The sequence below is a fragment of the Cavia porcellus genome, unplaced genomic scaffold (assembly GCF_034190915.1).
Source record: "Cavia porcellus strain 051 isolate PalLab524CR breed Dunkin Hartley unplaced genomic scaffold, mCavPor4.1 scaffold_18, whole genome shotgun sequence".
Lineage (NCBI taxonomy): Eukaryota > Metazoa > Chordata > Mammalia > Rodentia > Caviidae > Cavia > Cavia porcellus.
The window spans coordinates 23,226,681-23,249,103 of NW_026947501.1; the positions used below are offsets into that span (position 1 = coordinate 23,226,681).

A 22,423-nucleotide genomic window follows, 5' to 3' on the forward strand; every position below is an offset into this window, starting at 1 on the left:
ATTCAAAGCATTTTTTGCATACTCTTTACCAGACATTGAGCTACTGCATACAACAAAACATAGTCTTAACCTCATGGGGTTTACAGCTAAGTAACATAAACACGCAGTTTAATGGTCTGGTCACAGAACTACAGAAATAAATATAAGAAAAATATGAACAGTGAAAGTAAGGTACAAGCAGATAAGTGTGATTTTTCCAAGGCAGAGATTATATTTTGATGGGCATTAAGGAAGAGACTCGAAGAAGGGGCAGGAAGAAAAGTAGGAAAAGGCGTCTCTAAGTTATGAACCAAGCATGGAATTAGGAAAGCATGGGCTACAGGTGGGACAGAGAGGAGAGCTGGATTTGGTCATGGCCTGCATATATATGGGGACCCTGCAGCAAAATTAGCTGCTCAACAAAGTTATCTGAAAAGCAAACTCTAGAAGGAGACTTTTGTTCCGCAGGACCTTTCCTTTTAATCTACAGCTTCAAGCTGATGAGCTCTAAAGGGCAGCATATTTGGAGGGGAAATTATATGTTCAGAACACTAGAAGTCCATAGACTCAAGTCCAAAGACTCAAGCACTAGATGTCCATAGACTCAAGTCCAAAGACTCAAGCACTAGAAGTCCATAGACTCAAGTCCAAACACTCAAGCACTAGAAGTTCATAGACTCAAGTCCAAACACTCAAGCACTAGAAGTTCATAGACTCAAGTCCAAAGACTCAAGTACTAGAAGTCCATAGACTCAAGTCCTGCCTTCTTTCCAGGATCCAGTGCCCGGCCTCACCTAGAGAGTTTCTCTCTCAGAAGTATCTATTTGGATCTTGTCTTATGGAATTGATCCATGTAGCTCAGCTGCTGCAGTCAGAATTTGAGAAAAACAATAATATATGAAAAGGCCCAAATTAGTGTTCAAATTATTGTATGAAGACATAGTTTCCTTATGTCTGAGGAGATTCAGGGCTGGTGAAAAGATCTTTTATGGGAGGCAAAAAGCATCCCGGAGTGAAGCAAAGCTTACACAGTAGGCACAGAATACCAATTATCAGGAAATCAACCAGAGATGGATGTTTGTAAAGATGAAATGCAGTCAGTTAGATGGGTGAGCAGTGGACAGCACAGAGCTAACCATGTGGCTGTGCTTTTGTATGAAAGTTGGACCAGAGCGCTTTTCAGTCAATCGAACCTTGTTCTATCTATCTCTTTGGACTTTGTGAGGTTTCTCCCAACCACTCTCACAGTTACGGGGGATGAGGAGGACACCTTTTCTTACATTGAAAAGTAGAAACAGCGAGCTCATTGACTGTGTTTCAGGGTCATTTGTGGGATCTACCATTGCAATCCTTACCTTAGAGGCTAAGGCCATGGATATACCAGCCTACAAAGACTCATTCATATCGCATGTTTGCCTTGGAACCAGTGGGGGTATCACCAGAAAAGGCAAATGTACTCAGATGTAGTTAAAGGAAGTGATAACTGTGATTACATAAGCTTGCCCTTCTTTCCTCCCCTGAATAATAACTGGATCATGGTTAACTACTCCCAGAGCCCTTATCATGGCAATAACTAAAAGGTCTGAGACTATAAAAACCAGATTTAGAAAACAAATGAGACATAGAAAACTCTATTATGCATGCAGTTGCATAAGGTCTGTGAGAGAGACAGCATGAACCACCTGGTAAGTACATGATTTTCATTTCAAATGTAGGTGTTTACGTTCTCAGAGTCATAATAGACACGGAGAAGTTCTTTTGCTCCTCCATGGATTGCTTTGAGTTAAACCCAAATAGAATTTTTAAATCACAAATTTTATTTTGGCACATCATCTTTCTGTTGGCAAGTCTCTCTTTTGAAATATCTAAGTGAAGGGCCTTCAAAGAACTAGTAACTAACTTGTTAAAGATTAAGAATCTTTGGGCGTTAGGTAGATACTTGCATTTTGGGCCCATCTTTTGGTGTTTATGTTATTTACATATCGCCAGTAAAGAAAGGCTCTGATATATTTCATATATGGCAACAGTTTGAGTAGTTTAATAAGACAGTGTAGCCTTTACTGATCTTGTCAGCTGAACCCATCACACTATGCTTATTATTCATCAAGGAGCTGTTTAATTTCCCTTTGAAGATGTATTTCACTCTTTATTATTGGAACTGCATATGGAATATTGCATGAATGCTGTAGGAATGGGAGAGAGGAAAGTTTTCCGTCCCATTCAGCTGATGCTATGACCACGCTTGAGGTAGAGGAGCCCTAAGCACTCTAGATAATAATCTGTCAGATATGAGGAAGGGTTTGTTGCTGAACTTGCTAACTCTAGCCTTTTTCTACCCTCACCAATTATTTCCTTTATTCTCTGATGCCTGAAATTCCCTTGGGAAGCATGGCAGTACACATGGAGAAAAAATGATTAAGTATACATGTTTCAAGAGTTAGTCACATGAACATACAATCTATTTCAAAAGAAGGTGTAAAGTGGTGGGAGGCCTTTGAGTCTCAGGCAAGGAGAGAAGAATTAATGGAACGTAAACCGGGAGGGTATCAATTTCCAGCGGGGTGGTAGGTGGACAGAAGCAGTGCAGGGCCAGTAAGGTGATTTGGAGTTTGGATGAAGAGCTGAACCAGGGGAGCCGCCTCAGATGTAGAGAGGAAAGCAGAGAAAAAAAGACTGAAGGTCTGGATTGTAACTGCGATTACGGTTTAGTCTAGTATGGTCCTGACTTGTGTGCAGATCAAGTGGTGGGTGGGGTTGCTGGACATCTCAGCCAGTGATTAGCAGCAGAAGACACAAAGCAGATGTCCTTGCATGAATGGAACACATTCCCCCTGAGTAGTCAGCAGGCCTCATTCAAACACCCTGAACCCCAGGCTCCTGATGTACAGTGGGCTCCACGGGGAAGAGAGATGGTGAAGATTCCAGAGATGTGATAGAAAACATGGTGAATGTCTTAATCTTTAAATGTATTAAAGGACGCATTGAAGCCCTTCTCCTTAAAACACTCCCCTGGCTTTGAACACACGTACCCCATTATTCTCCCCACTTTCTGAAGTCTTTATGAGTGTCTTTAGTTCTGCTATTGTGGCTCCCTCAATGTCCTGCATCAGGTCAAAATGCCTACCTTTCCACTTTGATTTTAAGGAAGAAACAGAAGTTGCATGATGCCAGACTCAGTGGCTAAGGTGGGTAAGAACGCATCGTGATGTTTTTATAGTCTTTTCTCTTGAATAGCGCTTGATGGTAGTGTTCACTGGATTTTTTATCATACTCCAGAGACATGAAAGGAGTTGCAGAATGGCTTCAGGAAGTAGCAAGAATGTTGGGGAAAAGTGTGTTTGAGAGGAAAAAGTATTTTGAGGCAGTTTAGTAGCAATATGTCTTTTACTTTAAGAAAAATTTTTATTGAAACATTAACATATATATAGATCACCTCTGTGTTAATCATTTTAAGAAGTCTCCAACCTAGCAGGACTTTAGGATTCTAAACTCATCTGAGGCTAAGGAAAACGTCCACTAACATTTGCTCCCATTTCAGATTGCACTTTCCATCCTTCTGCTCTTCATAGTTCCCTCTCTGGCTCTGATGGTGAGTAGGACGGAGAGGGCCCCATTTCTGTAGACTTCTTTAAGCACAGTATTCCACCAGTGATAATCACGCATGGCGCCCCTCAAATTTCTTGCAGACACCCCTAACCCTGCAAGGTATGGACAAAATACAAACTCTGAAATTTCAGCTTTGCTCATTGTTGCTTGGTTTTTTTCCAGAGCACCAATGACAGTCAAGTTCTGGATGGATCTTTCGGGACTCAAGTCATCCACGTCGATGCCTTCGGAGGTGTGGTCAGCATCCGAGACAACAATGTTCTGAGTGAATGGGATGGAATCCTGGACTACAAGAATGTAAGATCTGGGTTATGGGATATGTTTATTACAATGATGAATAAAGCCTATCCGCTCCAAAATATAACAACCCTTTTCCAGAGGGTAGAGGACACCATTTGCTTTGGCCTTCTCTAGGTCTAGTCCCTCAATGGAACGGCTTGCTGTAGGTAAGGGACCAAACTTCCCTGCAGTTTCAGTGACTTCTTACTGGGCCATAAAGTGTAGGAGGAATTTCTCTGGTTCGTGAGAATCCTGCCTTCTTTTGTATCCCTATGAGACACCCACTTCATATCGATCAAAGGACTCAGGATAGAGATACATTATGGAAGTCACTGTCTCCATCCTGGATTTCAATGTTTATTTCTAAAGAAGAATGGCCGATTTTCATCTTTAAAAATCTAGCTGCAACTTGCTCATCTCTGTAAGTAAAAAGATATAACAGAAAGGTGCAAGATTCGAAAGGGGGCCTTGGCCTGGCTCTCCGATAGCACCGTGACCACAGAGACATCATTCACCCTGCAAGCTGCAGTCACTACATTGGAAAAACAGCATTAAGTGCTGCCTTCCTCACCTGCCAGGCCTTGAAGAAGGAAATGGAGTAAAAGCCCACCCTCCTCACCCTGGGCCAGCGGCTCCTGCCAACAAGCCTCTCCCAACCACCTCCATTGTCCCTGGCCACAGGTGATACCTCAGTGGCCAGAGACACTCACATCCTGTTCCTCTCCTCTCCCACCTGTGCCTTCCGTGCTCTCTTCCCTGGACATCTCCTTTGCTCTTCACCTAGCCCGCTCCTGTTGTCCTCAGTGACAGGTGTCCCCAGCTCCTCCTCAAGGACACACAGACTAGTGATTTATAATTCTACTGTAGGCAGGCACTTTTCTTCAACAAAATATCCCACTAGTTGGAGCATAAGAGTTCGTAACACTTGCTGGAGAGGACTGGTTTCTACAGATGCGCCCTGCACTCAGGCAGAGGGAGGCCAAATGACAGACCCAGAGCCAAGGGAGCGGCGTCTAGGGCTAACTCTCTGCTGGAATCAGTCTAGTCCTCCTGACCTGAGGAGCCTAAGAGCCCCGCACATTCTAAGAGAACTCGGCAGCTTGCACAACACACAGGAACAGCTGGCATCTCATCTCACGCTCACCCTCAGGACAGCTTTGAGGGAGGGAGGTCATTTTCCTTCTGTGCAGATGAAGCAACTGAAGATGTGGGTGGGGCACTGAGAACCCTGCTGAATGGCAGAATGGAAATTTAAAGCCAGCCTTGTTACCATTACCAGAGCTAAGTCCCTATCCCTCCGATCACACCCATCCCCAAATCCTGGGGAGTGAACTGTCTCCAGCAAGATAGGGGACAATGACTTGGGGTCCTGGGGAGCAGCAGGTATATACTCCAGTCCTGATAGTCGGCTTTGCTCTGGTGTCCAGGGCAACACACATACAGTAGGAAGAAAGCAAAGTGCCAGTGCCTGTGGAGAGTAGGTGTCCCTTAACGCTGTGACTAACTGAATGATAGGTTACCGCTTTGTTGCTTCAAGGCTCTCTTGGCAGCCAAGCTATTTAGCGAGATGGTCTGTGTCCTGGCCAAGATGGACCAAGCAGTCTTCCCAAGTTTGAACGACATTAAGAAGGCCCTGGTTAAGCAGGTGAGTGAGACCAGCTCAGTCTGCTGGTGCTTTCTGACTTGCATCCAACCTCTGAGAGCAATGCTGTGCACACAGAAGCCAGGGTACTCAGTTCATGCTCGTGATTTTTTGAGACAGGATCTCACTTTGTAGTCTAGGCTGGCCTTGCACTTGTTATGTAGCCCAGCCTGGCCTTGAACTAACTCACGGTCATCCTGCCTCAACCTCCTGAGCGCTGGGATTACAGGCTACTTCACCCAGTGGGTTCATCCCACTCTTAAAGCCTATGAAATCACACCACTGTGCAAAGGACTCTGAGGCCAGCCAATGAAGCCTTCAAGTCATGATTTGGTCAGTGAAAAGCCCATGCAATGACTGCATCCTGAAGTATTCCTTAAGGTGAAAGCCACGTGTCAGTGGGTGTGAGTAGCTGACTATAACTGCTAAAGTGCATTCATACAGATTCATATCCCCTAACCTTCTCTCCTTCCCTGCCCACTACCTTATACCACTACACACCCCACACACCCATGCACGCATGCACACACACGCATGCACACACTGTCTTTCATTGAAAATAATCCCAAGATTATGGATGCTGTCTTATCCTCTTAGATGACAAAGGGAATTGTTGCTACAGGAAGCTAAATACCAGCAGAAACTCCTTGGCAACTTGTTGAAATCTGCTGTCATTTGCTCAAATAAACTACACAGAACATTTAGATAATACAGGTCTTTGGCTTTGCTGACTCTTGGAAAAAAGTAAAAATTATTCTTTATTCAAGTCACACATAAATAAAGCGACTTACCATTTTCAAAGGAAGTACCCTATTTGTCTGAATTAACAAGAAAATGCATAATGTAAATTTAGTAAATAATTTTCAAACTATTCTACATTATCAGAATAAAAGTAAAAGAAAGGAAAGTAACACAGAGATTGTGGATTTTTCTGGGATAACATTGCCCTCTCGTGGTTAGGTAGGATCTTACATTTAGTGAAAATTCCAAGGCAGGTTTGGGTTCACCACCAGTTTTGACAACTGAATCACACACAACTCAGGTGCCTGAGGTTCAGGGCCCAGGAATTCATTTCTTCCTCTTCTCCTCCTTGTACCATGTTTATTGTCTCACCATTTTCATATAACACCTCTTGCAGGCTCCCAACCATTATCCCTCCACCCACGGCCTGACCTACACTGTCCTACCCGGCCGGGTTAAGAACCTAGCCCAGTACGGGATGTTCATCAAGGATATGTGCAGAGCCTTCCCCACCTACCTTGCCCAGCAGCAAAAAGAAGGTGTGTTATCAGTTTACCTGGGACCCAGGACTATGTAGGAATCAAAAAATGTAGTGTAAGTTGTAGGTCATTGGCAAAATTTAGTGGCAGTCAATTCTGCTTCTGTGTTCTTGGTGTAAGAATAACCCAGCCTAGAGTGTCCTCCCCTCACTAGAAGAGATGATTTCTTGACACCAGAGCTCGTTAGGTGGAGAGCAGTTAACTGTGTCAGAAGGTCAAGGCCACTCATCTCATCCCAGAGGTTCCACTGTCAGAGGATGCCCTCACTGGTTTCTGGGCTTCATTATCCTCTGCCTGAGGAGTGCAGCACACACATCCACCACTAGAGAAAGGGCTTGGGGACCTCAGTCATTCTCAGACTTCTTCAGGGGAGGCAAGACCCCAATGTTTCTAGAACACTCTAGGAAAGGATCATCTGGGTGGTTAGCATCCTTGCTTGGCGTGAGATGGGCACCAATAGAGATCAAGTTGGAAAGACTTCAAGATCCAGATGCCAGTCCAGATGTAGTCAGCAATGTCTCTCCATCATGCGATGGTCAGTCGTTAGTACTTGGCATGTGCTAACCAACAGGCGCCTCCTTTGTAACAGGAGGAAAACATGGAGAACTTGAGAGGCTGTGGGATTGTGCAGGACAACGAGGAATCAGTAAAAGCAACAGAAAGAGCAAGTGTGCAGTTAATTATTCCCAGGGCTGGCAGGAGGAGCAGAGAGGGGAGCTTTTCATTTCAAGCTCACAGTCTCTTGCTAATTGAGTGTTCCTGAGCACGCAGCCAATCTAGCAACTCACAACGTATCTGCTTTGCTTTGGGTTCTCAAACCGATCTTTCTGCAATCTTTACAGGTACTGCCCTGGCAATTGACCCTAATTCCTGCACTGAAGTCCAGATTCTGTCCTTCATGGGACTCTCCATCTGTGGGGAGATCATTGGGCTCTGAGCCTGCAGGTCAGCCACATGAAGAGAGGATCTGTCCGCTCTGAGCTGCTGACCTGGTGTCAGGGTCGAGGGACCCAGACTGCCCTCTGCCCGCGAGAAGCTGCTCATTTAAACTCTCTACTTCTGCCTTTCCACACAATGCCAGGCTCTGCATTCTCACGTCCTGGGTGTGCTTTTCCCTGCGGGTGACATTAATAAAGCTTCTTTCATTACTGGTGTAGCAGAGCGGCTCCCCCGCCTGCAGAGTCCTCACTCAGCTGTGCACCTCTACAATATCACACACAGGAAGGGCCAGGACTCTCCTTTCCAGGACTTTCTCTTTGGGATGTGCCCTGAGAAATCCCTTGTAAATTTTTGGCAATAAACAAAGACACCAGGCACAATACTGGACTCTGGAGTTGGAGACTGTGACTTTGTTTCCTGAAAACTGGAGCCAAGACATCAAGGGGCCTATTCTCTGGCCATCCAGCCTGTGCCATGGATGAATGTAAATATGGCCCAAGGGAGGTCAGCTGTTACACAGTTACCTCAACCTATCGATACAGAGGAAAGAGGCTCCCAACCTGCTAGATGTCCAGTAAAAGTTCGTATTCTCTACAAGTGAAGAATGAACTCTAAGAACAAAGGTTAAGAGCAGGATCTAATTACTGGGGAAAGAATATTTACGGTGGGGGTGGGGCATTTGTCTAAGAGACACAGAAGGGATCCATAGCTGGCTGCCAAGAACCCTGCTTTTCAAGGCAATTTTATAAAGCAAACCATGAGGTGAGGTGGATCAAAGGCGGGGAAAACTATAATCAATCAGTAAGATTACAAGTATAATCATGTAAATAACATTGCTCCAAAGGGAAGTCACAGGTGGGCAAGAGGTGGGACAGAACTATGGTCAAACACTAAGATTATAATTGCTCAGATAATATGGATTAAATGGGGATCAAATGGGTAAACAAGTCACTTAGCAAGCAGGCGTAAAACAGGGATTTTCCTGGAGAGGGTCAGTCAGTGGCTCTTTCTGGCTTTTCCAAGGTGATCATATCTATTTAGAATGTCAATCACTGCTACTATGTGGGTGCATTTATTTCATCTTTTGTCTTGAAGTCTGGCCCTCAAGGCGTGCACCTCCCCCACAGTTGCAGTCTATTCCATCTTTTGCACTGACTCCCCCTCCAAGGTCTGACTTCCAGTAATATTTCTACCTAATTTGCTGTCTCTGATACTATCCCTGCCATCTCTGCTTCTCAGCAGCCCTAGGGACAAGCTGGCTGGCCCCAAGCTCAAGTCTCTGGCTTGGATAGGGGAGGCGCGCTTACCTGGCCCAGGTAGTAACCCCCCAACTGTGTCTTCCCTGTGTGATCAGAAGCAGTGTCCTTTGCTCTGCTTGGAATGTGCCTTTGTCCTGCTGCCTGCCTGGACTGGAGAGCACTTGTGCAGCTTAGGCTGTGCCTCAGAAGTTGGCATGGCTGAGCTGGGCACTCCGGCAGCCCCTGCCAACCATGGCAAGCAGAGCTGTGTTGACCTCCTTGGCCCAGAGGAAGGACCACAACCCAGGGTGTCCTGGCCTGGATACAGGCACATTGAAGCCAGAGCACAGGACTTTCAAGGCTGCTGTGGACCATAGCAATCACCAGTGAATTTATTTCCTGGAGCTGCTGAATGTTAATCTGTTGTGTTTTAAATCTTAAAAATATATCAACACTTTTTTAGTTTTTATTTTAAAGAGAAAAAAACAAAAATCAGGACTCAAACAATTATAAAATGATAACAAAAGCAAAATGACAACAACAAAAAACAATGGCAATATAGGATTTCAAAACAAGATGATAGGAATTTATCAATGATTGTTATATTACATATTGCTATCCTCAAAGTAATTGCTCAGGCTACCAGATACAGGCATGCAAGATTGGTCACACAATATAATTTCCCTTTGAGTAGTTCCTTTCCCTTTTACTAAACCTATTGTAACTTTTGGATCTTATTTACTCTTCCAGTATCTTGCACTAACAAGAATATAGTGTTTACACTTGCAATTTTCATTTATTTCACTTGTGAGTATGAATTCTGGTTATATCCAAATACCTATAAACACCTTGAGTTTTATATTTCCATATCGTTGAGTAGTATTCCATTATATAAAAATACCACATCTTTTTTGTCAGTTGCTCTGTTGATAGGCAACTAGGTTGTTTCCAAGGCTTATCTATTAAAAATTGTGCTGATGTAAACATAGGTGCACATATATTATTGTGGTATGATGTTTTCAATTCTGGGGAAATATTCAGAAGGGAAATAGCTGGCTCAAATGGAACCTTTAATCCTAGCTCTTTGAGAAATCTCCACACTGATTTCCACAGTGGTTATAGCAGTCTACATGCCCACCAACAATGGGGAAGTCTTCCTTTTTTATAACATGCAATTAAATGCAGATTTTTAAGAGCACAACTCAATGCATTTTACAAAAATACTCCTTAGTGCCATCATGCAGATGAAGATGAAGAACATTCCCAACACCTCAGAAACTTCCTTCATGCCAGATAAATCCTGCCCACACCCTTTCTGCAGCTGTATGCTGTAGCAAAAGCAGGAAGGAACCATGTGACAACCAGGGACTCTTTGTCAAGTACTCAAGAGCATGCTGCAAAATGGATTTCCACCTCAGAACAGGATAAGCCCTGAAAGCAATTTACAGTGCCTAAATATGTCTTCAGACCTTTGTATTAACATGGCTGCAACCTCAGACATTTGCCTGAGAGCTGAGGGAACCCTAGGTCTGCTGTCTGGCTGGGAGAAGGAGCAGCAGGATTAGTAGAATCAGGCAGAGTGCGTCAAGTAACACCAACTTCCATGAGTAACCACAGTATTGGTTTTCTGCAGGCAGAGCAGGAAAGAGGAAATCTAGAATTTTCAGTCATAAGGATGACAGAAATAGAGGTATCCGGGTTGAGCTCATACAGGTGCTGGTGTTGTGTGTACTCACTGGGCTATATCACACTCCTCTAAGTGCGTCTCCAAGAAATGTTCTCAGCTGCAAATAAAAAGAACCCAGTCAAGGTGACCTAAAGAGACAAAGATTGATCTGAATTATGTAATCCAGAGCTGGTGTAGTTTTGGAATTATACAGTCAGGTATCACCATCCTTCTTTCTATTCCTGAACTTTTCCTCTCTAAGATTATTACCTCTTCATCCTAAAACAGTTAATATACCTCCTCACATCAGCCTCATATCCTCATTAAAGGAAGGATACATAGCCAAAAAGGGAAAGGGATAGAGTTGGGTGCCAACTCATTCTGTTCCTCTTTATCAGGAGAGAAAAATCTTTCCTGGAAACTCCATCCAATAGTCTTCCACTTGTGTCTCCATGGCAACCTACAGGCCTATCACAGACCAAAGAAAACGACGGTACCTCATTTTTTTAAGAAAAGCAAAACTGATTTAGGCTTTCTCAACCTTCACACTTTTACTATTTTAAGCCATAAACTCATTATTGTGGGGGCTGTCTTGTGCATGACAGTGTTGAACAGCATCCCTGGTTTCCATCCACTAGATACCAGTAATATTCTCTCCTGTTGTGACCCAGTGTCACCAGAGGAGGGAGCCAAAAAAATCATCCGCATTGAAAGCCACTGACTTAGACCAATCATGATTAATTCCCTGAAACTAAATGACTATATGCCCTAAAAGTAAAGGCATTTTAACCGTTACTTACACAAAATGGGCTTTTATTTAAAAAGAGGGGGATGGGAAATAGGGATCAAATAATCAATGGAATTAGCTTTGCCAAAGAATATTATACAATTCTAATCAGCAGTACATAAACGAGCATTTCTTCCAAAGGGTCAAAGCCTCTAGTTTTCGCCTGTTTGCTTTACTCGGCTACCTTCAACTATTTTTTATATTTTTTCCAGGCATTTAATTATTACGGCAGAAAGGTTAATCTGATAGCCACTGTATCATAATCAGAAACTAAAACTCTTACCTTTTATTAGTTCCTCAATTTATACTTTACTATGTTTAATTAACTAATGCTTGATTTCAGGTGTTGAGTCAGTTATCCAAATGGTTCAAATATTTGGCTCCACGTATCCCAGTCCTGGGATCTCTGCATAAACAAACTATACTTACGTCTACCTGAGGTGAACAAACGTGAAAGTGACTTCCGGTGAGGAATAAAATGTCAGAGCAGGAAACCATCTACAAGCCTCACCAGGCTTCCTATACAAACCTCTCCAGCACGTCCATCTTGTGGTTTGCCAGCTGCTGTCTTAGCCAGCAGAGTGCCCTGCCGTCTCCTGGAGTCCCAGATGTGTTGTGTCCCACTAGGCTTGCCCTTCCTTCCCAGTGGGTTAGGGAACTCCGGTCTATAGGTTGAGCATCCCACAAAGTAACAGACTTGGTATCTACTCTCCTTAGCCCTTATCTCTTTGAAGCCTCCATTTGGACACTTCCATTTAGACATGAGCCTGGTACGCTCCATTTTTAAAACAGGACCAGTATATGAAAAGAATAACTATAAATTCCAAGGGAGATTGCCAATAATAACACTCTTTCCTGTCCTCCATCCCCCCCTTACCAATCCAGAAGATGCCCAGTGTGAGGCTTAGTGTCATGTAGAGTTATTTTTAGTTAAAACTAATTTGAAATAGAAGTCAGAAGGGTTCCCTCCTCTCTGGCAGCGCAGCAGGAAGAGGAGGACTTTGCAGCTGGCAGTCATGTTGTGACCTTCTCATGAAGAAAACCAGTGTAAGATACTGAAACTGATATATGGGAAGAAGGAGAATTGCAATACAGGGAAAGAGTCTGGCTATCATCAAGTTCCTAGTTCCAGCTACCTGTAATATTTCCTCCCAGTGTCAGTTATACGAGACAACAAACTCTCGCTTGACTCAAGCAAATTTGAGTTGGTTTCCATCACTTGCAAATACCAAGGACCCGACTAAAATATTCTACCATTAACTTGGCACACTATTATACACTCTTTTCTACTGTGATGAATTATTTTTACATAAATACCTCATTTTCCTAACAAGAAAATAAACTTCTTCACTGAGTTAGCTTTCTCCCAACACACCTGTCCCATGGCTAAGCACAAGACAAGTGCTTAAAATATATTGATTGATGGCAAATAAGAAATAGATGCACAGTATTAAGAATAGCAGCAGTCAGTAGCATATAGAAAATCTTGGTAAGCAGTGCCTCTGCTCTGAACTTGCCTCAATCTTGCTAGACTACATGAGACCCAGTTATCTAATCTGGGAATTTGCCCACATGGTGCAATTTCTTGGAAATTTCAAAAATTGTTTTCCTATATATCAGCTTGGCATTCCCAGTTGGGTTTTCATTTCTGTTAGAATTTTTCACTCCTTTTTTTCCTGAGTGGTGTTCTTTCTTCCTTGCCTACTCACTATAGTGCTGAACTATAGTCTCCTGTTTTGATGAGTTAGAAGACGTTTTCTTAAAGGCATGTGAGTGACCCACATGCCTCTAATGAGAGCATGTTAGAGGGGATTTTTCCCTTCACTTTAACAGTCAGGTTGTTTGATAAGGTTATACCAGGCCCTTCTCCCTCGCTGGTCAAGGTCGTGACCTCCCGAGTCCCACAGGCAGGAAGCAGCTGTGGCAGCGGATGCCAACAGAGATGGAGACACTCTGATGCCTTCACATATTCTGTTGCCCTGGTTGCATGTGACCCAATTATCTGGAAAGTTTCATACTTTGAAATCTTGGCACTTTTTTCTTTTATATGTTAACATAAACGTTGCTTGATTTCCCTTTGCTTCTTATAAAAATAACAAACACCCAGATAACTGTAAATACAGCATTCATGTTTTATTATTGAATCTCACAATTAGATGGGATGTTGTATAAGAATTTAATTTGGAGTCTGAATGGAAACCAAACATATACATTTTTTAAATATGAAACCAGTAGGTTGACTATCATTCTAAAAGTCAAAATCTGCACAGATGGAAATTCCAAAGATGTTCAGGAGCCCAGCGTTTACACAGCCTCCAATATCAATATCACCTGAAATGGAGAAAAATTTTAAAGAAAGGACATTAAAATTATATCAAGCTGCAACAAACCAATGCTTTTTCTCACGTGGGAGTTGTCCTTGCAACTTCATGGTACCCAAAATTTTAGCTATACCTACATGGCAAAAAATAATAGTGCATGAATGTAAGTAAGACTGACAATTTCTGAAAGTGTCTGTGAATCAATTTTAGTTGATTCTATGACATTTTGTGTTGATGACATACTTTCAACTCTTTATAAGTTCTGATGGGCAAATTTTTTTCCTGAGGAGTAAAAGTATTGAGATAATCTTTTTCTTCTCTACCTGCCTTCCATTTCTCCAGAGAATTTTCTTAGTCGTATTCATCAGAAACTTGGAACAAATTCAGTGCTGCTACCTGGCTAAAAGCGAGCTTTTGTTCCCTGCCAAAATACTCTGTCTGCTCTTTTCTGGACCAATTCTAGTCCTGATCCAGAGGGCACTCATTTCACAGTGACTTGTCTATTTCCTCCAAAAGATGCTCTTCTACGGCTCAGAAGACCTTCTTTCTACCTGAGATTCTTCCACGGAAAAGAATTCATAGCTTTTCCTCCACGCCCAGAAATTCTCTTCTGTCTTATACTTTGTTCTTATTTGTCCATTTCTCCACTGATATATCCATTCCATGGAAACAGAACTTTATTCCTGTCTGGATTCCTACCATTTAGCACAATTTCCACACTTAAAATGGAAACTAAATTGAGTCATGTTTCCTCTTATTTGTAACTAGCAGAAAAGAGTCAGTAAAAGAATGACTTACGTTTCTGCTTTTCAAACACTTCCCCCTCATACAAGGGGATGTGCTCGCAGAGTTTCCGAATAGGTGACCCAAACAGGAACCAGTCCACTTTGGTGATCAGAGACTTCAGAGGGTTGAACTTCACCCAGGTGTATTTGTCAGATGCCATGGTGTTCAAGGTCTAATCCGTGTAATAGAGAATGAGAGCATTGAATTAATTGCTGAATTTTGTATACTTTATTCTAAAGCATGACTGCATTTCCCTTTCACATTGCTGAACAGGTGGTTAGGAATCTCAAAACATCCTTTCTTTCTGACCAATCTGTCTGCAGACAACCCAGTATTACTGGTGTTATTTTACTCCTGGTGGCAGTGAAACCCAGGGAAGATAAAATTTCACGTCTCACACCAAAAGTGGCACAGATGGGAAATCATGAGAGGAGCTGAAACCTCATTCTCAGTGCAGTGTTCATGAATTTTCACTCTGTTGTATGGTTTCTTTGCCTCTTTGTGTCACTGAATATTACAGCTTGACTCATTTATTTCCCAATCACTCTTTCTTACAGCGTCTCTCTGAGAAGAGAGGCTGGTCAAGCCTTTCTGTAACACTAGAATTTATTATAAGTTCATGATTTAGGACTGTGTGGAGGAAATCAAGCTGAGGTATACTCGTCAAAAGAAAAAAAGAGAAAACACTTTGCTAAGCTGATTACCACGTACAGTCTTTTCTCTCACTATTCCTTTGTCTATAGGCACTAGTCTTGTGTGGCTCAAGAACAGAGATTTTTTTCTAAGGGTGATTCTTAATTACCTGCTCCTCATAGATGGACCGTTGGAGTGTGTCCAGAGCAGGGATGGCTTGATGGTCCATCTTTAAAATGTAGCAGGCTCTTCGGGAAAACACCCTAGATGCAATGTATTTCTGCGCAGTAAAAACACAGTTACAGTTCCCTCCCAGGGCCCTGGATTCCAAACTTGATGAGCATGTCTGGGTCTTAGAGGAAAGGCTTCAACATTCACAATGAGTAGATGATATCATTTTTCATTCTGCTGTCGATTCTGCCCATTAAACTTCTTGAGCATATGTTTATTTGCATTTTATTTGTCATTCCTACTCCTTTGAATTGTGCAAACCGGTAACTTTAGCTTTATATTTCATGTTACAGAATCAGAGTCTGCAGTTTGGGGTTTGAAAAAGTAGAAGGAAGCACCTCTCTGTCTCTTTTGATTGACTGTATTCTGCCTTTTCCCACTTAGAGGTAAAATACAACATTCTTTAATACAGTGCTGACCAATATCATGGTTGCTAACCACATGTAACTACAGAAATTGAAATTAAAATTAGATAAAGTTTGAAATGTACTTTTTAAATCACACACTTTGGGTACTAAATGGTCATGAAAAGCTAAGCGTTTCCTACTGGAAAACAAAGATGTTGTATGTATGTACACACAACATGTCTAATGAAACTTCTATTGGACAGCAGTGCTATAGAGCTCTGTTGGGAGAAGTGCACACCAGCACCTCTCCCACACCCACACACGCGTGCTCTATCTAGTCCCTCCTCCTTGACCACCTTCTATCCTTCTCCTGTTTTCTCTTCTTCATCTCAAACCCCAGCAGGCTGTAGAGGAATCAACTGGCTGCAGCTGGGATTAGAAAAGCAGTGAATACTTGGGATATCAAAGCCAGGAAGGGCCTAACGTCCACAAATTTTTAGCCTGGGTAGAAGTTTTCTCTGCAGAGTTTTAAATAATTATATATTCCATTAGGTTGGACACAATAGAAAATCTTATAGTTCCTGTAGTCCTTACAGTTAGAAATTTTAAAAATAGAGGGCCAGGGGTATAGCTCAGTGGCATAAGCACATGCCTGGAAAGTGCAAGGTCCTGAGTTCAATTCTCGGTACCAATAAATAAATAAATGAAATTTAAGAATATACTGATTGGCAAAATGTGACAGCAGAAGGGGCCTAAACAAGATCTTCACCATTGTTTTCGTAAAACCTCTTTGGGGATCTCTGTGGTACCTACTTAAAAGCAATTGTAGTACTATATCTTTTTACATTGTATGGTTTAAATATCTATGCTTTAGAATGTGCCTTGGGACTTCCAGTAGCAATGAAGAGGAAGTTTGTAGAGAGAAAGAAGAAAAGTTTATTTAAGTGTCCAGTGAGATGGCTGCAACCCACTTAGACTCACAGTGTACATCTCTGCAGCGAGGCCAAAGCAGATCGATAATTAGTATTTGTGAGACAAATGGAAAACAATAGATGAAGGAAGGAAAAAAATAAGTTTTCAGAGTATGTTTCTGAGGTTTCTTGTTAATATGGGTAACTAAAACTTGAAAATCACTTCTTCCAAATAATATTGCCTGTATAATCGAACTAAATGTGGCTAGTTGCTCTGGAATTCTGCTGTTTTTGTGATTGTTCTCTGATTACTCTTTTTATTCATATTTTGATTTAGAAGTGTTGATTTACTCATTTATTTATTTATTTATTTGAGAAATATGTTTGAGAGTTCAAATCCAGACATGGCTGGTAATTTTTGTGTATGTTTGTGTGTGCCAGGGATCGAACTCACAACCTCACATTTGCCAAGCAGGTGCTTACGACACTGAGCTAAGCTCCCACCCGATCATCCTTCTTTCTGAGCCTATCATGGGACAATATCACCTGTTTTCCAATTTCCACCTGAAACACTCAACTAAACATGTATTTTTCCCATCATATTTGTTTCTTAGAAATGCTTCTGTTTGTCCATTAGCCAGTTTTTTTGATTACTGAAGGAGAGAAGCAGAATTGAGAAAATTCTTAGGGAACAGCAAAGCTAAATCTTAAAATTTAAATATATAATAAACGTGTATCCTTTGCCCCATAGAAAATTGTCCTGAACATTTAAAAGCCTCCTTGCTGCTTACGTGTTTATAGTCAAAAATTGTGGTAGAGGAGCATGACCCTGCGTGGATGTTAACAGTGGCGGTATTTTTTTCGTTGTCAATTTCCACTGTCTCCTGAATAGTACGACCACTGTTGCTTGGGCTGAAGATGTTGTAAACCTAGAAATGATAACAAACATACAATAGGTTTTCCACAGACCCCATTCATTTGAAAGGCAGCTCTTTCAGAAAAACAAAGCTTACTAATGGTTATGAACAAGTAACGGAAGGCTGAAGCTTCTCCACAGGGGTTCCAAGCCAAAACCCATGATCAAATAAAAACCTGAAGCTCTTCTTCATAGTTATCATATTATATAAGGGAGAAGCAGTAACATCCCAAGAGAAATAAGACTGACCACGTTTTGAAGCAATGGGTTATGTTTATAAAGATATTGTTGTTAGACTGGAATATAACCACCTCATCTTCTGATCATTTTATCATTAGTTATTTATGGGATTCCATCCAAATAGGGTTTATGGACTCTACTGTCCTACAGATTATCTTTTATTTTCTTTTTCTTTTCCCAATGTCTGTGAGGAACCAACTCACCTGGGATCCATGAGATTGTATCCCAAAGCTGGCCAGCACCATGAGAAATGCCACCTAAAAAATAGACCAGTCCCATCAATTCCTTCTGGTTAGTCGCTGAGGGCGAGACTGGACACCTAGGGACACCGCTGAGTGGTCACGCATGATCGGCAGGCTACTTCTAAATTTGAAGACACACTCACATTTGCTTATTGAATAGGCAGTACTGAGTTCATGTCATTTGTCAGACACAAGGCTCCACTCTGCCCTGCATGTTGCCAATTTTTTCCACTGTTTTTTTTTATTTAAAGAGAAAAAAACCCAAAACAAAACAAAGCAGTAAAAGGGTACACGTAATACAGAATTTCAAGAAAAAAAATATACAGTAAGAAATCACTAGTTAATAGATTACATATTGTCATCTTAGAAACAGTTGTCCAAATTACAAAATTAAAGCATACAAAGTGGACATTCATACAGTGAGATTGCAGACAGTTCTGTTCAATGATCCAACAAAAACTCAGTAATATGTTTTTCTAGCTTACACACTTAAATATACAGGCAGTTATATCCTTTAGATCACTTTCTTTTCCTCTCTTTTTTACAATAACAATTACACTTTTGGGGTTTTATTACTCCCACAGTTCTTATAACTTTTTTTTTGAAAAGAAAAAAAAAACAAATACGACAAAGTAAAACAGAGTCAGAACAGAAGGATGGGCTTAGTACATGAGTACATGATGCAAAAACAGAATACCAGGTGATCAACAGTGGTTACCGTTATGCCTCTTAAAAAGAGTTGCCTATATCATCAGGTATAATAGAATTGAACAATTTCCCACCATTTTTACCAGCTAGACAACAGGAAAACCTACAGCAGGTGAGCAGAGGAGACTGCATTTTACCCTAGGAATGCCCTGCTAGGATTCACACTGGCTTTAGATTAAAGAAGGCAAGTTATGTCCTGTGATGGAAAAAAAGAAAAGAAAATCTCCAATTCCTTGAGACTGGAAAGGTAGACTAAAATTACAGTGGATGAACAAGCTATAAAAACATAGTGAACTTCTAAAAGAAACTATGAAAATAGACTGCTTGGAAGCATGGTTAGCTTTTGAGGTTGACATCAGGGAAAAGTCCCCTATCCCGCTATAACCCATGCCTTACAGATACTGTCCAGCAAGTGCTGGGCCAGCAGGCCATGCACCAGACATTGGAGGCAGTTCTAATAGTTTACTGCAGTAATGTAAGAGGCTGACCCAGCCTACTGTTGGGCTTTCTCTTGTGCACATGGTATAGAGCTGTGCCATTATTGAAAGCTGGTAGAGGGCATCAGGAGAAGGGCCGATCAATGGGACTTTTCTATGTCCTCTTGCACCCTACTCCTAACACTTCTCTTCTGGTGCCAGGGGAAACAGCATCTAACAAAGATGTGAGTGTAGATAATCAGCCTGCCCACTGGCACAGAGGTGCATCTTCCCGTCTCAGGTCAGCTCTAGGAACTTCTGGGGCTTCTGTGCATTCTAATTAATGGCTCTAGGGTAGTAGTTTGAATAAGATGCTAGACTAGAAACCTCAGGAAGTGTCCTCTTTCCCAAAATAGGTTCTCATTCAGCACCATAGCTCACACACCATGGGTAAAATTTGTACTTTAGAGAAGGATCTTCTCCTGGGAAATCAAAAGCCCCCTGGAAAAGGAAATTCTTGAAGCTGACAGCCTTTATGACCTTGACAGGAGGTACTTAGCATTCTGCTTGGCAGCTGAATGAAAATAAGAGACAGAGAATTGGAGGCAGGCATTCAGTTCTGGGTCAGAACATGGTCCACTGTCCACTGGGCACTGCAGCATGGAACGATGCAGTCTGGGGTCAGATGGAGGAATGGAGCGAGTCATGGAAGGCATGCAGGCCTTAACGGAGAATTCAGACAGCCTGGGTAGCCACTGAGGGCACTACTACAGGAGTTTAAACTTAGTCTGCCCTGTAAGGATCTAAGGTGGATAAATTATACCCTAAATCCTCCATTTACAAGCTTGAGAGAAGTACATTCTTCTGCACCTCAGACTGCTTGTCTGTGAAGTGAGGATAATCCTACTTGATTTACAGGGTAGGTGCAGTGGATAAATGAGATTATTCATGAGAAATGCTTAGCCTAGGGCTTAATACTCATCTGGGCCAAACATAAATGCTATTATTACTGCTACATATACTATTATTATTTTTTAAATTACCACTTCTCTTTCACATAATAAATGCAATTGTTCTAAAATGCCTAAACACCCTTCAAAACTCATAAGTAATTACTATTGAATATCCTCCTAAGTACAATCTTCTTCATATTTGCAGCATTATATTTTACTTTTTTAGTAAACATTTAAAAAGAGATAATGGATACACGAATATCTGACTTAATATTCATGACTATTCCTATCAAAGACATCATAGAAGCTCAGAAGCAAGCAGTGTTTGTCAAAGATCCCTGAAATCCGTGACATATTGGATATAATCATTTTCTTTACCAGAAACTGCAACGTAAGTATCAAGAATCACAAATGAATACTCACAAAGATTTTCATTTTGCCTGAAGGGAAGACGATGTTGGAGCAAACGAAGCAGCCTGTTGCACCTTCTACCCTTTATATTGGTTTTAAGATGTAGCAATCTCTCTTCCAAATGATCACATAGGAAGACCATGTCTCTATCTCTGACACACCCTAGCAAATTCCTTTATCAGGACTGATACTCAACCACATCCATTATATCAATGGAGTTCATAAGTCATTCATGAAAATTCCACACTTGGTCACTCTGTAAATATTCTCTGCTTATCTGTTCTGTGCTACACTGGAGATTTCATTTTTTTACCCTTTAAAAATATTACAAGATATTTCTCCTACAGATATGTTGCATAGACACTTGAGCATATACTCCTAGAATCTCCTTCTGAAGGTATAGTTTCTTCTTAAGCCTTGACTTGTTTCTCTACTTAGTCTCTTATAATCACTCTCCTGCTGTTGAATGTCTTCCCCCCATGAAATTCAGAGGCAAATATAACATTTGGAGTCTTGCTTTGAGAATGAGCATCCTTGTGGTTTTATTTCTTCCCTTTGGAGATGTTTCCAATGTTCAGAGAATCGTGAGAAACAAGGCTCAGAAAGTTCTCTGCCCAGTTCCAGGGATAACCAAATGTTTACCTTGAGCTTTGTCCAGAACCCCATGAAAACTGTGACTCAAATATCTCTAGTTGAGGACACTGGGAAACTCTCAGATTTTGAAAGGGGAGGGGGGAGAGAGAAAGTGAGAGAGAGAATCTTTAATTTCTGTGATTTTTAATGCTGTAAATAGAAATGGCTAGCTAGCATAAAGGAAATTTTTAAAATTGCAACTGTAAATTGCAACATTGTAAAAGTTTGAGAATAAACACCATAAACAAAGAGATAACATACTTAATGTCCTTGTTCCACAGCTGAAACAACTTGCTAATCAGCAATTTTATTTTAAAAGGAGAATTTTTAAAAGTGGATGTGTGGGCAATTGGGGGTTTATTCAGTTAACTGGAATTCCCCTCCCATGGCTGTTCATCTGGGTGGGATGTAAACCATGCTGCTTTTTTAAATCTTTCTGAGATCCCTGCCGCAGAAAGGTTTGCAGTTTCATAGCACATTTGCAAATATTCTTCCAAATGTGGCTCCAGAGAGCAAACAGCAAGCTGGCAAGGCCTCCGAGCCGTAATACTGAAGGAATACTACACCCTGTCCTCTACTTCGTCGTCCTCCTCTTTCCAATACTTTGGAGTCTATATGATGGAGTGATAATAATAATTAGCATTTATGGAGCATCTAATATGTTTCCATGTTCTCTAAATACTTTGTATACATTTTCTCACTTGATTCTTGTAGCTCCATAAGTTACCTTTTATCTTGTTCCACTTTAGAGAGAGAAAAATAACAAGGTTCAGGAAAGTTAGATGCCTGCCTAAAGATACACAATTTCTTAGGGAAGGAGTTGGCATTTGAACTCAACTGACTCCATTTTCCAACCTCGTTACAAAAATCACACATCTTCCTGGTTAGGTGCAAGGTAAGTGTAACATCTTGGCTTCCCAAGTTGGAAATGTTAGCAAGGAAACTTTCTTCCACAATGCTCCTTGACTAAAAGATAGACTTGAAAATCATCAGGCCTATCCACAAGAATGTCAATGGGAGAATGAAAAGTTGTGTTTATCAAAGTTTTACAAATTAAATTCATGCTTAAACTGCCCAGCTCCCTGTGGAGGGGGTAAGATTACTGAAAAAAAAGTTCTCAAATAAATGAATTAAACAACTACTTTAAGAAATCTGTAAATAAATATCAAATTAACTTCAAATCAAGCATACAATAAGAAATAACAAAACTATCAACAGGAACCAATGAAATTCAAAAAAGAAAAGAATAAATGAATGAA

General features: G+C 41.4%; 2 protein-coding genes across 2 annotated transcripts; one reads left to right on the plus strand and one right to left on the minus strand.

The window, feature by feature from the left end:
* Positions 1-1,566: 1,566 nt before the first annotated feature.
* Positions 1,567-8,107, plus strand: LOC100728795 (gastrokine-3-like). The gene is made up of 6 exons (XM_003469038.2): positions 1,567-1,664; positions 3,518-3,568; positions 3,748-3,882; positions 5,402-5,509; positions 6,645-6,786; positions 7,629-8,107. Exons 1-6 carry the CDS (start codon positions 1,620-1,622, stop codon positions 7,721-7,723), a joined length of 576 nt encoding a protein of 191 aa, XP_003469086.1. The 5' UTR covers positions 1,567-1,619; the 3' UTR covers positions 7,724-8,107.
* A 5,420-nt stretch (positions 8,108-13,527) lies between these two features.
* Gkn2 (gastrokine 2) lies at positions 13,528-18,054 on the minus strand. The gene is made up of 5 exons (XM_003468932.3): positions 18,005-18,054; positions 17,437-17,574; positions 15,326-15,436; positions 14,536-14,695; positions 13,528-13,747 (listed from the first exon to the last, which is right to left on the minus strand). Exons 1-5 carry the CDS (start codon positions 18,044-18,046, stop codon positions 13,665-13,667), a joined length of 534 nt encoding a protein of 177 aa, XP_003468980.2. The 5' UTR covers positions 18,047-18,054; the 3' UTR covers positions 13,528-13,664.
* Positions 18,055-22,423: the final 4,369 nt, after the last annotated feature.

Coding starts and splice junctions, on each gene's coding strand:
- LOC100728795 (XM_003469038.2), top strand. CDS start 1,620: ATGCAGTTGCATAAGGTCTGTGAGAGAGACAGCATGAACCACCTG. Junction 1,665..3,517: donor GAGACAGCATGAACCACCTG/GTAAGTACATGA, acceptor CTCCCATTTCAG/ATTGCACTTTCCATCCTTCT. Junction 3,569..3,747: donor TTCCCTCTCTGGCTCTGATG/GTGAGTAGGACG, acceptor GTTTTTTTCCAG/AGCACCAATGACAGTCAAGT.
- Gkn2 (XM_003468932.3), bottom strand. CDS start 18,046: ATGGTGCTGGCCAGCTTTGGGATACAATCTCATGGATCCCAG. Junction 15,437..17,436: donor CAATTTTTGACTATAAACAC/GTAAGCAGCAAG, acceptor TTTACTGCGCAG/AAATACATTGCATCTAGGGT. Junction 14,696..15,325: donor GGTCCATCTATGAGGAGCAG/GTAATTAAGAAT, acceptor TACACGGATTAG/ACCTTGAACACCATGGCATC.